The sequence below is a fragment of the Glycine max genome, chromosome 15, assembly GCF_000004515.6.
Source record: "Glycine max cultivar Williams 82 chromosome 15, Glycine_max_v4.0, whole genome shotgun sequence".
In the NCBI taxonomy this organism is placed as follows: Eukaryota; Viridiplantae; Streptophyta; class Magnoliopsida; order Fabales; family Fabaceae; genus Glycine; species Glycine max.
Genome location: NC_038251.2, coordinates 9,745,097 through 9,758,286, shown reverse-complemented (window position 1 = coordinate 9,758,286; position 13,190 = coordinate 9,745,097). Strand labels below are relative to the sequence as shown.

General features: G+C 32.3%; 1 protein-coding gene and 1 pseudogene across 4 annotated transcripts; one reads left to right on the top strand and one right to left on the bottom strand.

Moving 5' to 3' along the window:
- Positions 1-1,236: 1,236 nt before the first annotated feature.
- LOC102666303 (uncharacterized WD repeat-containing protein C2A9.03-like) lies at positions 1,237-6,514 on the bottom strand (annotated as a pseudogene).
- Positions 6,515-8,249: 1,735 nt separating this feature from the next.
- LOC100305626 (uncharacterized) lies at positions 8,250-11,942 on the top strand. 4 transcript variants are annotated; one of them, XR_003264680.2, is made up of 6 exons: positions 8,250-8,564; positions 8,800-8,899; positions 9,003-9,182; positions 9,250-9,408; positions 9,472-9,542; positions 9,740-9,857. XR_003264680.2 is itself a non-coding variant. In NM_001251231.2 (5 exons), exons 1-5 carry the CDS (start codon positions 8,354-8,356, stop codon positions 11,443-11,445), a joined length of 672 nt encoding a protein of 223 aa, NP_001238160.1. In that variant the 5' UTR covers positions 8,307-8,353; the 3' UTR covers positions 11,446-11,942. The 4 variants fall into 4 exon arrangements, 1 of the variants encoding a protein (NP_001238160.1); XR_001384802.3 differs by lacking the exon at positions 9,472-9,542 and having other exon boundaries at positions 9,250-9,412; positions 9,740-9,862; XR_005888533.1 differs by lacking the exon at positions 9,740-9,857 and having other exon boundaries at positions 9,472-9,733.
- Positions 11,943-13,190: the final 1,248 nt, after the last annotated feature.

Sequence of the window (13,190 nt, the reverse complement as noted above, 5' to 3'; positions counted from 1 at the left end):
ATTCGAAATTTATGCTTATAAATAAAAAATATATTTGGAAGAATAAAATACACTAAAGGATGATTAGTTAAGTTTTAAAATCAAAATTAATTATTGACAAAATTAATGGATACTTATATCAATAATATAATTTAAAAAATAGGAGGCTTGAACATAGCTAATAGAACCTCTTAATTTCCAATAATTTTCTTTCACCGAACTTTAGGAAAACTTTTTTTTACTTGGGATGTATAACGTCTTTAATTACAATAATAACTCATGATAAAAATATACTTTAAATTTCAATAGTTTGAAATACTTTAAATATTATAAATAAACAATTTTATTCTCAAAGTACAGACTTCTACAGAATTGAGCTAACAATAAATTGGATTTTAATTTCATTCCGTTTCAAAAAAAATTTCTTTCATCGACTCGAAAAACAAAACAAATTTTAAAAGAGTGTGCAAATAATGTTATTCTTAGATAACACAGGAATCAAAAAATCCAACCATGGTATCGATAAAATTAAATTAAGTACACATATACTTATAAAACAATCACAAATTTATTCAACAACAATAGAACATTCTAGTAAATAAATATCAACACTTCACTCCATTCTATTCTCGAACAATACAACTATCACAAATATAGCTCAGTGATTTTCATAATCACTAGATTCAACTCTTTAATTCCCAAAATCGGTGTGAATTTTAGATTTTTCAAAAGGTCTATCAACTCATATCCATTTAATGGTGTCCCGCTATCTTTCTTATCATAGATCAAAATCTCTGTCTATTCCAAATAGAGGTATTTATGAATATCCAAAATTTCTTCCTATTCCATATGAAGGGTATATATATAATCTTATCCCTATATCGAGATATCTCATATCTCTTCCACAATTCAGATTATATATCTCATGCATATTCAATTTTCAACCACTTTCAATAGGATAATGACCAATTCATGATTACAAAACATTATTTTAGATAATCACCAAATAAATATTATAATTTCATATATACTAATAACTCACAAATTCATATCCCAAATTATAACATCATATATACTAATTAACTATAAAATAAAACACATACATGTATTAAAATATATTTTAATTTATATATATATATATATATATATATATATATATATAAACACAAAACACAAGTAGGCTGATGGTTGAATTTTCAAATAAATTTCAAGATTTATATGGTTACACTTCAAACATTTATGGACACAATCTTAACTTTAAATCTGACAACATTACAAACCACAATGAACTCTGCTACCATCACCATTACAACAATCATCCATTTCGACTACTTCTCTGCATCGATTGAGCTGTAGAAGGCTTCTGTAGGTGCGGTCCCAAACACCAATAAAGAGTGATTCTGCAAAAAAATCAATCTCTTGCTCCTTCTCAAATCCATGCTTTGCGTCGTACACATGCACAAAGTCAGCTGGCTCGGCCATCGCCATGAACTGTGTCCATCAGATGTGAAACGTATTGAGCGTATAGCTCCAAGATTGCCTTTAAGAACAGCAACGGATTTTGACAAGTTCCGAACATCCCAAACACGACATGTTTTGTCTTGGTTCCCAGTAGCAAATATGTGGCCATCAGGATGCCATGCAGATGCAAATGAGAAATCCAAGTGTCCACGAAAAGGTGTGATAGTCTACAAAGACAATCAAAATTAAAATTAGACATTCACAACTTCTCACACTTGGCACATCCACCCCCCACCCTCATCCCATTCAAGAGAGTCCTAAGAGAAATATACAGCCAGGAACCTATGATATAGACAAACAGAACATGCCAACCTTTCCTGTTTGAGAATCCACCAGTAACCCTTCTGGGTAGTCTCCAACAATAACAACTAGTTTCCCATCAGGGCTCAATGAAGTATGCTGCAGACAGAAAGAGAACAAATTCACATTATCATTTGACATTTACCAATAGACATTGAATCACATTTTCCAACACTAGCAGCAGGCATCCACAATGCACATCCAACAAGAAAATTAGGAATATATATTTAGAAACTAAGATAAAGTTCAACCAGAAACTCTCATTTTACATTTGTTACTCTCCCTCCACCATTTCATCCTAATTCACGACAGCATACTTTCCTATCTCTCATACACATGTATGTCTCCTTCAGTCCACCTTCTCAGGTCCATTTCATTATTTTTTCTTATATACATGTGCAAACGGCCATTAGGTACACTTGTTCTCAATTATCTCTCCCTTTTAAACTTTAACCATGAGAATCTATTCTGCCCATTATGGTACTATTTTGTATTTGTGAGGAGTTTCTAAGATATAAATGTGAGTTTGAAGGTTCAAAGGTTTTAAGAATGAAGAAAATTGACACCAAATGAGGGATTGTCCTTTCTATGGTTAGTACATATATAGTTTTAGGTGGCCCATCCAGATAATAATACTTCCAAGTCTTAACACCAAGTTTTAAACTGAATTATACTTGGGCATGCTGCTCTGCATGTCTTTCTCAAAAAAAAAAAACACCAGAGTTTAAACATAAGAACATCCACTTCAACCCCAATTGGCCAGAAAAGGATATTCAACTTTCAGCATTCAAGTACATATAGAATAAAATTTATTTTACAAGCAAACTGTACAAATTCAGGCTAAAAGATGGTCAAATGGCACCAAAATTAAATTCTAAAGCACTTGGCCAGGCAACCATAAAAAACAGTGTGAAATCAGAACACTAATCAAGGTTTCAAAAACTGAATTTCTGCAAATTCTTCAAAGAAATTAGATTTCAAGGAACAACAAGATGATATTTCTGTTTCACAAATAAAATTATTAAAGCTGTTCTTTTAGGGGGGGAAATATTAAAGGCAGTTTACAGTTACCAAACAGTTCAACAGAGCCCAACAACTATAATGCTACAGTTAAAAAGCTAGACTAGAACTTTACAAAGCAATAAAAAAGGAAAAGAGTAGAGGGAAAAAATGTATCAACTTAGGCATAATTCAAATCAAATTGTAATCAAGCATTTGTCATTTACAAAACATAATTCTGTTTTTACCATTCTATCCTTCTTCCCATTCTCTTGTATCCTAATAATTAATAAAGTAGCGCAAACTAGCAAAGTCATAACAACAACCGAGCCTCTTTTTTTTTGCACAAAGTCATGCCAATTCATAATTTGTCAAAATTCCAGGCTTAGATAAAGCAATATATATATATATATATATATATATATATATATATATATATACCCATCAAAACAATAATAATAAAAATGTCATATCTATTATTTAAAACATGGAAAATCAAAGTGGAAGTACTTACATTTTTTGGCCAAGGAAAGCAGAAATGCTTCGAAAGCTGAAATCTCTCCATATCAAAATCTCTAACTCCAGAGTCATTGTTTGAAGCCATGAAATGAACAGCTCCATTGATAGATTTATCAATCATTAGTAAGAATCCTTATTTGAGGGTTGAGCACAGTGATTGCTCAAACAACTTGCAAACCAAAAAAATCAAGGAAAAGGATAATAAGAAAGAAAAGAAGAAAGACCTTGGGTGCTCATAAATCTCCACAGCATTTGTGATTGCATTGTCCTCATACCTAATTCGGGTACAAAAATGTGTCATCAAGCAACATGAAAATATTGACAAACACATCAATATACAAGATCAAGGGAGAAAAATTGAGGATGACTTCAGATTATTCATATTTTCTTAAAGTAATAATATTTTTATTAATCATATAAAGAAATAAAATTGACACCAATCACACCATTTCAAGAACAAGGTTAACATTTATGTTAGATTTCAACTTAAAACTAATTGACACTAAATGAAGTTGTCCAACAGGTATATAAGGTGCACCCCAAAAACTGAGGCAGACGATGTGGAATTTCCTAACAATCTATACTGTATAATAAGTTAGAATATTAAAACCATACACCAATTTGTGCAACAAAAGCCAAAATAAAATAAAATAATGCATGATATTCTAAAGGGCTATGTTAAATAGAAATATACAGGCAGTGATCTATAACATAGACAAACAGAACATGACAACCCTTCCTATTTGAGAATCCTCCAGTATCCCTTCTGTGTTGTCTCCGACAACAGCAAGTAGTTTCCCATCTGGGCTCAATGAAGTATGCTGCAGACAGAAAGAGAACAAATTCATATTATCATTTATGCCATTTATCATGGAGGAGATTGATATCATATTTTTTCAACATTAGCAGCATGCATCCACAATGCACATCCAACAAGAATATATATTTAGAAACTGATAGGGACTGGAATTGTACTGAAATTAAGATAAAGTTCAACCAGAAACTATCATTTACAAAGTAAGAAATTCAGCCAGTAACATAGAAAATGGGCAGAATAATTAAACTATGCAAAATTCCCCCATCCTTATTCACATTTTCTTTACTCTCTCTCATCATTGCATAATTTCCCTCTTCATTCCCCTGTTGCCACATTTACATTTTGTTACCTCCCTCCACCATTTCATCCTAACTAAAACAATTGATGGCAAATGAAGGATTCCTCGTTCTATAGTTAGTACGTATATAATTTTTAGGTTGCCCATCCAGAAATTTATACTTCTTTGTTTTAACACTAGGTTTTAAACATAAGCACACCCACTTTAGCCCCAATTGACTATAAAAGGATTTTCAACTATCTAGTACTTAGAATATAAATTTATTTTACAAGCAACCTGTACAAATTCTGGCTAAAGCTTTTGTGTGTTTTAAATTTTAAGTGTGCAACCGTGTGCACGGAATAGATTTATCCATCAAAAGTAGTCATTTATTTATTGGTCCCCCGTCCCCCTCCTGGTATTGACAATCTTGCCAATACTTTAGTTATAGAATGTACAGCTAAAACACTACCTTCAATACCCCCAGATTGTGAGGTTGGACTTTCAAATTATTGTATCTAAATTACTTTTAACATATTGACGACAAGAGGCATGAAATTGGTGGGTCCTTCAGAATTGAAAAGCAGTCATCTAAGATTGTCGTCTATGTTGAAGGTCCTCTGTTGTAATTGTGTTGCACTTTTCTACAGCAGCTTGATGAAACCGATAAGGAAAAACTATGGTGGCTGAAGTGGTGGTTTATTTTTAGGAAAAAATATTAGAAAAGGATACTTTTGAAAGAAAAGAAAAACAAAAATATAAAATGGAGGCATGTTTAACAACTGTCTGGTAGGATAGACTTTGATACTATCTTACAATTTGGGTTTAAGCCTAACTTAATCTTACAAAACCAGCTTATACAAAGTGAGTGTTGTCCCCACTTATATATACTTTAAGTTGGTCATACCACTAGTCAGTGTAGGATCTTCCACAAGAATAATGCCATATCTATGATTTAAAACATGGAAACTGGAAAATCAAGTGGAAGTACTTACATTCACTGGCCAAGGAAAGGAAAAGTGGTTCAAAAGTTGAAATCTTTCCACATCCAAGTCTCTAACTCCAGAGTCATTGCTTGAAGCCATGAAATGAACAACTCCACTGATAGATTAATCAATCATTAGTAAGCATCGCTATTTGAGGGTTGTGCACAGTGGTTGCTAACATCATATCAACAATTTATGACCTCCAAAAAAATGAAGGAAAAGGATAATAAGAAAGAAGAGAAGAAAGACCTTGGGTGCTCATAAATCTCCACAGCATTTATGATTGCATTGTCCTCATACTTAGTGTGGGTACAAAAACTAACCCCAGGGTGGTCTAAGTACTGCAGGACATTACATATATGTGGTCGAGTAACATGAATGTATTGACTAATACCCCAATGTACAAGATCAAGGGAAAACAATTGAGGATGACTTCAAATTGTTCCTATTTTATTAAAGCAATAATATTTCAATGAATCATATAAAGAAATAAATCAAATCCTTCTCAAAAACAAGGTTAACATCTATATTGTGTAAAGTATTAAAAGTTAAAACAATACACTAATTTGTGCAACAAAAGCCTAAAAAAGAACAAAATTTGTGCATGATATTCTCATGGTCCATGTTACATAGAAAACTAAAAGAGTTGTAGGTCTGGTACATCTATTGAATAATGATAAGTACAAAATAATAGGAAAAAAAACACCTTGCAAACAAGTTCTCCTTGAAACCCTCCAGCAATCAACAAGTTATCCCGTACAGCCAGTGTACTAATTTGAGTATGAGTAAAACCTTCCTAGAGGCTTACAGGATGTTTCTATTAGCAAAACACATTTGAAATTTGAGATTTTTTCTTTCTTTATAAGTGATGCTTTCAATAGAAAAGCTCTGAAAAAACAATTACCTCACATGGAGCCACATGCACTGATACATTCAAGACTTCAGATCTCTTATAATTTGATGAAGACCAGTGAACAATTGAGTTATGTGAACGAAAATATAGGTCATCTTTTGATGTTGACCAAACCAAATTCCTCAACTGCAAATGACAAATTAGAGGTTTCACAAAAATGTTGCTAAAAATATTGCCAACAACTGTTTAATCTAAAGTTCCACAGGTGAATAGAAAAACATAAACATATATATATATATATATATATATATATATATATATATATATATATATATATCTCGTAGCAAAATAAAGTGTTAGTTATCATACAGGTGTACACGGAGGCACATGTCATTCCACCTTGCTTGGAATTTATTGCTGGAAAGATGAATTTTTTCTCAAATTATCCTGGTTTGGTGCGTGAATCAAAGGTAAAAGCAGCTTCTTGTGGGGGTTGAGACTTGAGAAGGCATTTCTGTAGTGGAGAAGCATGTCAAGGGGTCCACCTTTAGAACAATAATCTTACCAGATATAGGAGGTAAAAAAAAGCTTTTAGTAGGTGATTAAGTTCCTTTTGAAAAGTTTTTGAAATGCAAACAAGTCCCTAATCCTCCACTGACAAACTTTGAAATGCACATGTCCCTTGTCTCTAATGAGTAATCTCATAATCTGGCTTGAAGAACAAATTTTGGTAACAAATGAGCATGATTATAGCTAATAGCCTAAGAAGGGCTGACACTTCAATTTGTCTCACGTATCCGATACCATACTTTTGGATACTTCAGCAATACATTTTCATGAAGTATCCAAACTTATGAAACACTAATAATTCAATTTGTTTCAGATATCGTAATACTTTTTGGATACTTCACTTATGCATATAGGTGAAGTATGGAAACTCTTAAAGTATTTTATAAAAGTCCAATACAACCACATGAAACACATAAGTATATATAATATATAAATATAGAATTATTGTCCCTTAATGAATCAAATATAAAAATTGTTCTATCTATGAATGATTTCAAAAAGGAAGGAGATTGATATTACTTTTCCAATAGGTAAATAATAGAAAGTAGTTTAAGAAGACAATGAATTATAATTTTTTTTTTGTTTTTATTGATGTTTTTCTATTTGGATTTGCAATTATAGATTTAATGTTACTTTTATGATTTTTTATATATTTCTAAATTATCGTATTTTATATATTTTTGAAATAATCATATCGTCATATAGATACGTATTGTATTCCATACATGTATCGTATATATTCATCATAGCTAATAGGAAAACAAGTTTGAGCATGACTGTAGTTGTGATTTGGATGCTTCAAAGGTGTCATATTTTTACTCCACTGAGAAACAATAATTCCAAAGGCAAGGCAAGGGACACAACAAGTGAAGAGACAAAGCAACAACAAGGCCTATCCAAACCAGTACTAACCAACCACAAGCAGAAGAAAGTAAGAAGAAGAAGAAGAAAATATTGAAGGCAAGCATAGGTGAGATTCATTCTACCATTCCTTGTATCCTCTGACATTCAAACTCGAAGGCAATGGCTGCATCCAAAGGCTCCTCCTTCACCTTCCACTCCAAGACCGTAATTTTGAAAAATTGATCAAAATAATACTAACTCTAAATATCAAATTCGCAATTTTAAGCTCACACTAACTATAAATATCAAAAAGACTAAATCAAACTCATGAGTTACAAAATTTTCAAAATGCAGTGAGAGTGTGTTCTTTTAAAACTATTCATATTTCTTTTCTTGGTTTTTAAGATAAACATAAAAGAGTTTTTGAAATTGAATTAGAAAAAAAAAATCATCTCTATCTTAGCCAAACATAGTTTTATTTTGAAAATGGCATTTGAAAATAAAAAAAAAATGTGTTGGAAACTAAAAAAAAATATCAATATGATTTTTTAACAAAAATTAATCATTAGCCATTACCAAAATTGTTGGATATTTTTCACGAAAAGAAAAGGAATATGTATGTATGTTTGTGTGCGTAAGGTTAAAGAATTAAGAACCTAATACAGAGAGTGTGTGTGTGTGTGTGTGAGATGCATTCTGTAATCTGCAACAGCGCCGTTTCACTTTCGCCTTACCACTCTTGTCGCCGGAAACCTAACCGATTGCGGGCCAAATCCTCTCTGCTCGTTCAGAAACAGGACACCCAACTCGGCGAGCCACTCTCCGACTCCGTCTCCGTCTCGCGCCGCCTCATTCTCCTTCGCCATGCCAAGAGTTCCTGGGATAACCGCTCTCTCCGCGGTAACCCACTCCTTTTCCCAATTTTAACTTTTAACTGTGCATAATTATTGGGAACATAACCCAATGGAAATAATGTTATTGCTTCTAAGTACTACTAACAAATGGTGGTTTCTGCTTTGTGCAATTCCTTTGTTAAAGTCTCAAACTTGGTTACCTTACCGGTGTGAATAGTATTTATGTCTTGGTCATGCTCCTAGGTTCTGGGATTTTTTTTTCTTACCTTTTTTTTTTGCAGACCATGACCGGCCTCTGAGCAAGTCTGGGAAAGAGGATGCTGTGAGAGTTTCCCGCAGGCTCCAACAGTTGGGTTGGATTCCTGAACTTATCTTGTCTAGGTTAGCAATTTTGTTGCTCTTTTTTGTGTTGTGGCATTTGAATTTGAGGCTCATTGGGATGAATCTGTTTTCTGAGTTGTGTTTTTGATTTCTTGTGTTGAAGTGACGCAGCGCGTACTAAGGAGACACTTAAGATAATGCAGGAGCAAGTGCAGGAGCTGGTGGAAGCCGAGGTTCATTTTGTTTCTAGTTTCTATTCGATTGCAGCTATGGATGGGCAAACGGCGGAGCACCTTCAAAAAATTATTTGTAGATATTCAAGGGATGAGATACTTACTATAATGTGAGTATCTACAAATTCCTGCCTTTTAGGGTGGTTTCTAACCATTTTTTTTTTTTCATATTTGAAGGTGGAGGTCGATGATTGAAGCTACATTTGAAATATGTCTTTCAATTTATTCATGTTAGCGTGAAACGACCTATGTGGGACAAACCATACTTTAGTTGATGCTATATTTGCAGATTGAATTTGCTATAATTGAGAAATCACTTGGTGGATGCCAACTACAGAAAGTCAGTGGAGTCATATTTTCCTTTTCCATATTCATTTTTTTTTTACTTTTTGAACAACGGGAATTGAATTGCATATTGTTTAACCCATCTGTTGGTTGAATCTAGCCTGGAGATCACTCTATGTGGTTAAGTGGTTGTTATCTCAATCATGTTATATAAAGCCTATACTTAATGAAACAATCCAGTTCATTTTCAAGAATTCTCTAAGTGCCCTTTATTATTTTTGGATAATATCTTTTCATTTTGCTTTTTAAGAAACAAAATTTGATACTTACGAACTAAGATAGCTACGATCTTATGGATATTTGATCATTGGGTGGTATACAGGTGCATGGGACATAATAGGGGCTGGGAAGAAGCAGCATCAATGTTTTCTGGGGCCACTGTGGAATTAAAGACGTGCAATGCTGCACTGCTCGAAACTGCTGGGAAATCTTGGGATGAGGTTTGATTCCATTACCATGCCCAACTGCATATAGTGTATTTTCTTTCAAGTCAGTTTATTATCTCCCATCAAATATTTGGAGTATCTATCAATGATTACATCCTTTTATACTTTTATGAAATTCAGTTATTCTACTAAAGTATTCTCTGGGGATCAGTATCACGCAAATATTTTATGGATTATCTTTTGCAAACTATCCTGTGCACCGATTAGCTTCTGATTGCTTTAGTTTTGATTTCAAATCAATATTTCGTGAGGTTATAAATTTAGGATATGTAATTGAAGTAATTGTCTACATGCATGGCTAGTGAAAATGTTGTTATTGCTAGAGTTGGCAGTGAGCCTTTTTGGCTTAACTCAATCAAGGTTTTACTATTGAGATGTATATTAGGATGATGGTAAGAATCAGTAAGTATTTGAACATACCCCAAATTCCATGAATCACAATTTGCAATTTCCTAATAGATGATGAAATGATACTCTATTTGTGCTTCTCTGGACTAGATCTTGTATACGTTATAAATGTTATAAAGCTATTCATGATCTTCACCTAATTACTTGAGCTTTTAGTAGAGTTATTCCTTGACAGTTTCGAGTTGCTTTTACCTGGATGCAATGCTATTTTTCATTGGAAATATAGCTTTTCTCATGTATGATTAAGCATCCTTTGGAATTCATAAAATTTGTTTAGAGTATTTAGTGGAGGAAACATCTGTAATTTCTCTTGTAAAATGTTTATTTTTTCTTTTTCTTGTAAAGCTGTTAGTTCCAGACTTCAAATAACTTAAGGCATAATTGAGAATGTCTTTTGCTTGTGGTCATCACTCCCGGGAAATTAATCCTTCCCCTATATCTGATAAATTGTGGGCCCCAATGTGTTACCTTAAGTGTAACCTGAGATAGTTAGTCAATAGCCTTTGCTTCCATGGATTTCCACAAAGTTGCTTCTTAAAGCTATTTGCTATTATGCCTGACACTTGCCCCCCAAAAAAACAAAGTTACTAATAGGACTTTATGGAACATATTTTGTTTTGGAAACAGACAAATTGTGTTCACCACACTGGTCAGCATCTAAACTGAGGTCTTAAAACAGGAAAATAAATAGAAACTATCTTGCATTGTGCTATTGTCTTAAAAATTCATGTTAAAAAGTGTCAATAATGCATTATATTTTAGTTTAAACTCTAAATCTTTGATATGCTAGGATTTTCCTTCTACATGATTATCCACAAAGCTTTAGTATTCAACACAAGTAGTGGCAAGAGGTATAAGTTTGAAGTTTGTACCATCATTATAACCCTTCCCTCCTCGCCCACCACCTGAAACGTGCTATAAAATAGGTTAGCAACACAACTTGATAGGGTTAATTTGACTAGTTTGCTTTTACTAGGATAAAAAAAAAACTTAATTTTGTATCTTGGAACAGTGCAAGGTTTTCATTTGTTATTATATTAGCTTTGAAAAGGTAAAAATATTCAGTTTTGAAGTGACAAAAAGGTGTGTATCTAACTTAATATCTTAACAGGCATTTGCCACCGCGGGATTTGGTGGATGGAAGCTTCAGGGCATAATAAAACCAAGTAGCTAGCTAGTTGAGATTTTCCACACTGGGTAAACCTACAAATAGATATGCAAGAGGTTGGATTTGGAAGCATCATTACTTATTCAAGGAACCCAAAACGCCTCAGTTAAGGCTACAGAGCTGATGACTTTGGAAAGTATATACTGGAGAAAAGATGAATGTGATGCAAAAGCTTCAGTTAGATCTGTTTAATTTAGCAGCTATGAATTGTATACATGGTGATTCAAGAGAAACATTGCTGAGGTAATGTGCAGGAGTTCAATCCTTCATATGCTGCTTGGTATTGAGCATTTGTTCATTGAAGTGAACTCATGGTGCTCAGTGGTTGTTGATTCATACACAACTAAACTACAGGTTTCTAAAGAAAAAAAGTATTGGTTTTGTAAATCATATGCTGTGGAAAAAAATAAACACTACCTGTTACCTTTTCCCCCTTCTCTTCCACCTTGATAATAAAGACTGAAAATTTATTTCGAAATATCAATATGGCACGGGTTGATGATTATCAGCAACCTACTAGACAAGAAGCCTTGGCTTAAAATTAGATGAAGTGCAAGATAGTTGAATTTTGTTTCCAAAATTAACTAATGCAAATTTCCTCCTGTGAAGTTTGGTTCAAATAACTGAGGAAGAGTAGACTTAAACTAATCAGATAGCTTCATTTTCGGGTATCAAGGTTATGGGAATGTTCGATTAAACTTTTTAAAAAAATTAAGGATATTATATAATATGGCGTGCCCTGATTAAGAAACTTGTTTGGACAATTTTACTGGTTACTGTTATATTCTGCTGTTAATTTTTCTTAATATTTTTAGCATAATTAAATGAAATTATCCTAATGTGCTTTGGATTACATTAATTCTTTTTAGCAAATTCTATAAATACACTCGAATGCATCTTTGGATTACGTTATTTATTGGGGATTTTTTTCTTGTATAAGTCATTTTTCTTCTACATCCAAGTGAGAGGGAAATTTTAAAAATATTCTTCCGTAAGACTCACACGGATTGTGAATCCATAATGATTTTATGGATTGACAATCCGTATATGGGTTGTGGATCCGTAATGATTTTGAATCAATGATTTTTAGGTTATTAGCATGACACTTTAATTAACTAAACTAATAAGTCAATTATATTATAAAATAATTAATTTTATTATATATAATATTAAAAATTTTAATATATATTTAATGCACATATAAGTTTATATAATAAATTTTGCGACAATTAATTTTTATTTAATAATTAATTTTTTTACACATATAATTTTTTATTAAATCTATGATTTTTATTTAAAATTTACATATGTAAAAAAAATACATTATTATATCAAAATTAATTATAATAAAGTTAAAATAGAAATCTACTTAATGCAATAATTATAAAAAACTATAATTAAATTTATTAAAAAAATATTAAATTTTTTTTAAAAAAAATTAGGTGATACAGATTTGTAATCCATATGAATCATACGAATTGACAATCCATATGATTCACATACGGATTCCAAATCGTATGCTTATTATAAGGGGTAATTTTGAAAAATTCAAAAAAGTGTTTGGTGTAAAAGAAATGTACAGGTTGTTGGAAGAAAAAGCCTTGTTTATTGGCAACAACCTTGCTATTTACAACTAGTTGTCATTATTGGCCCCAACAAAATTGCTCTTGGCCCCTACCAACAAAGGGCAATTACCAAACCATCCTATCTTGCACTCATGTTGTCAGATTTTTTTTTTTGTGGTCAAATGA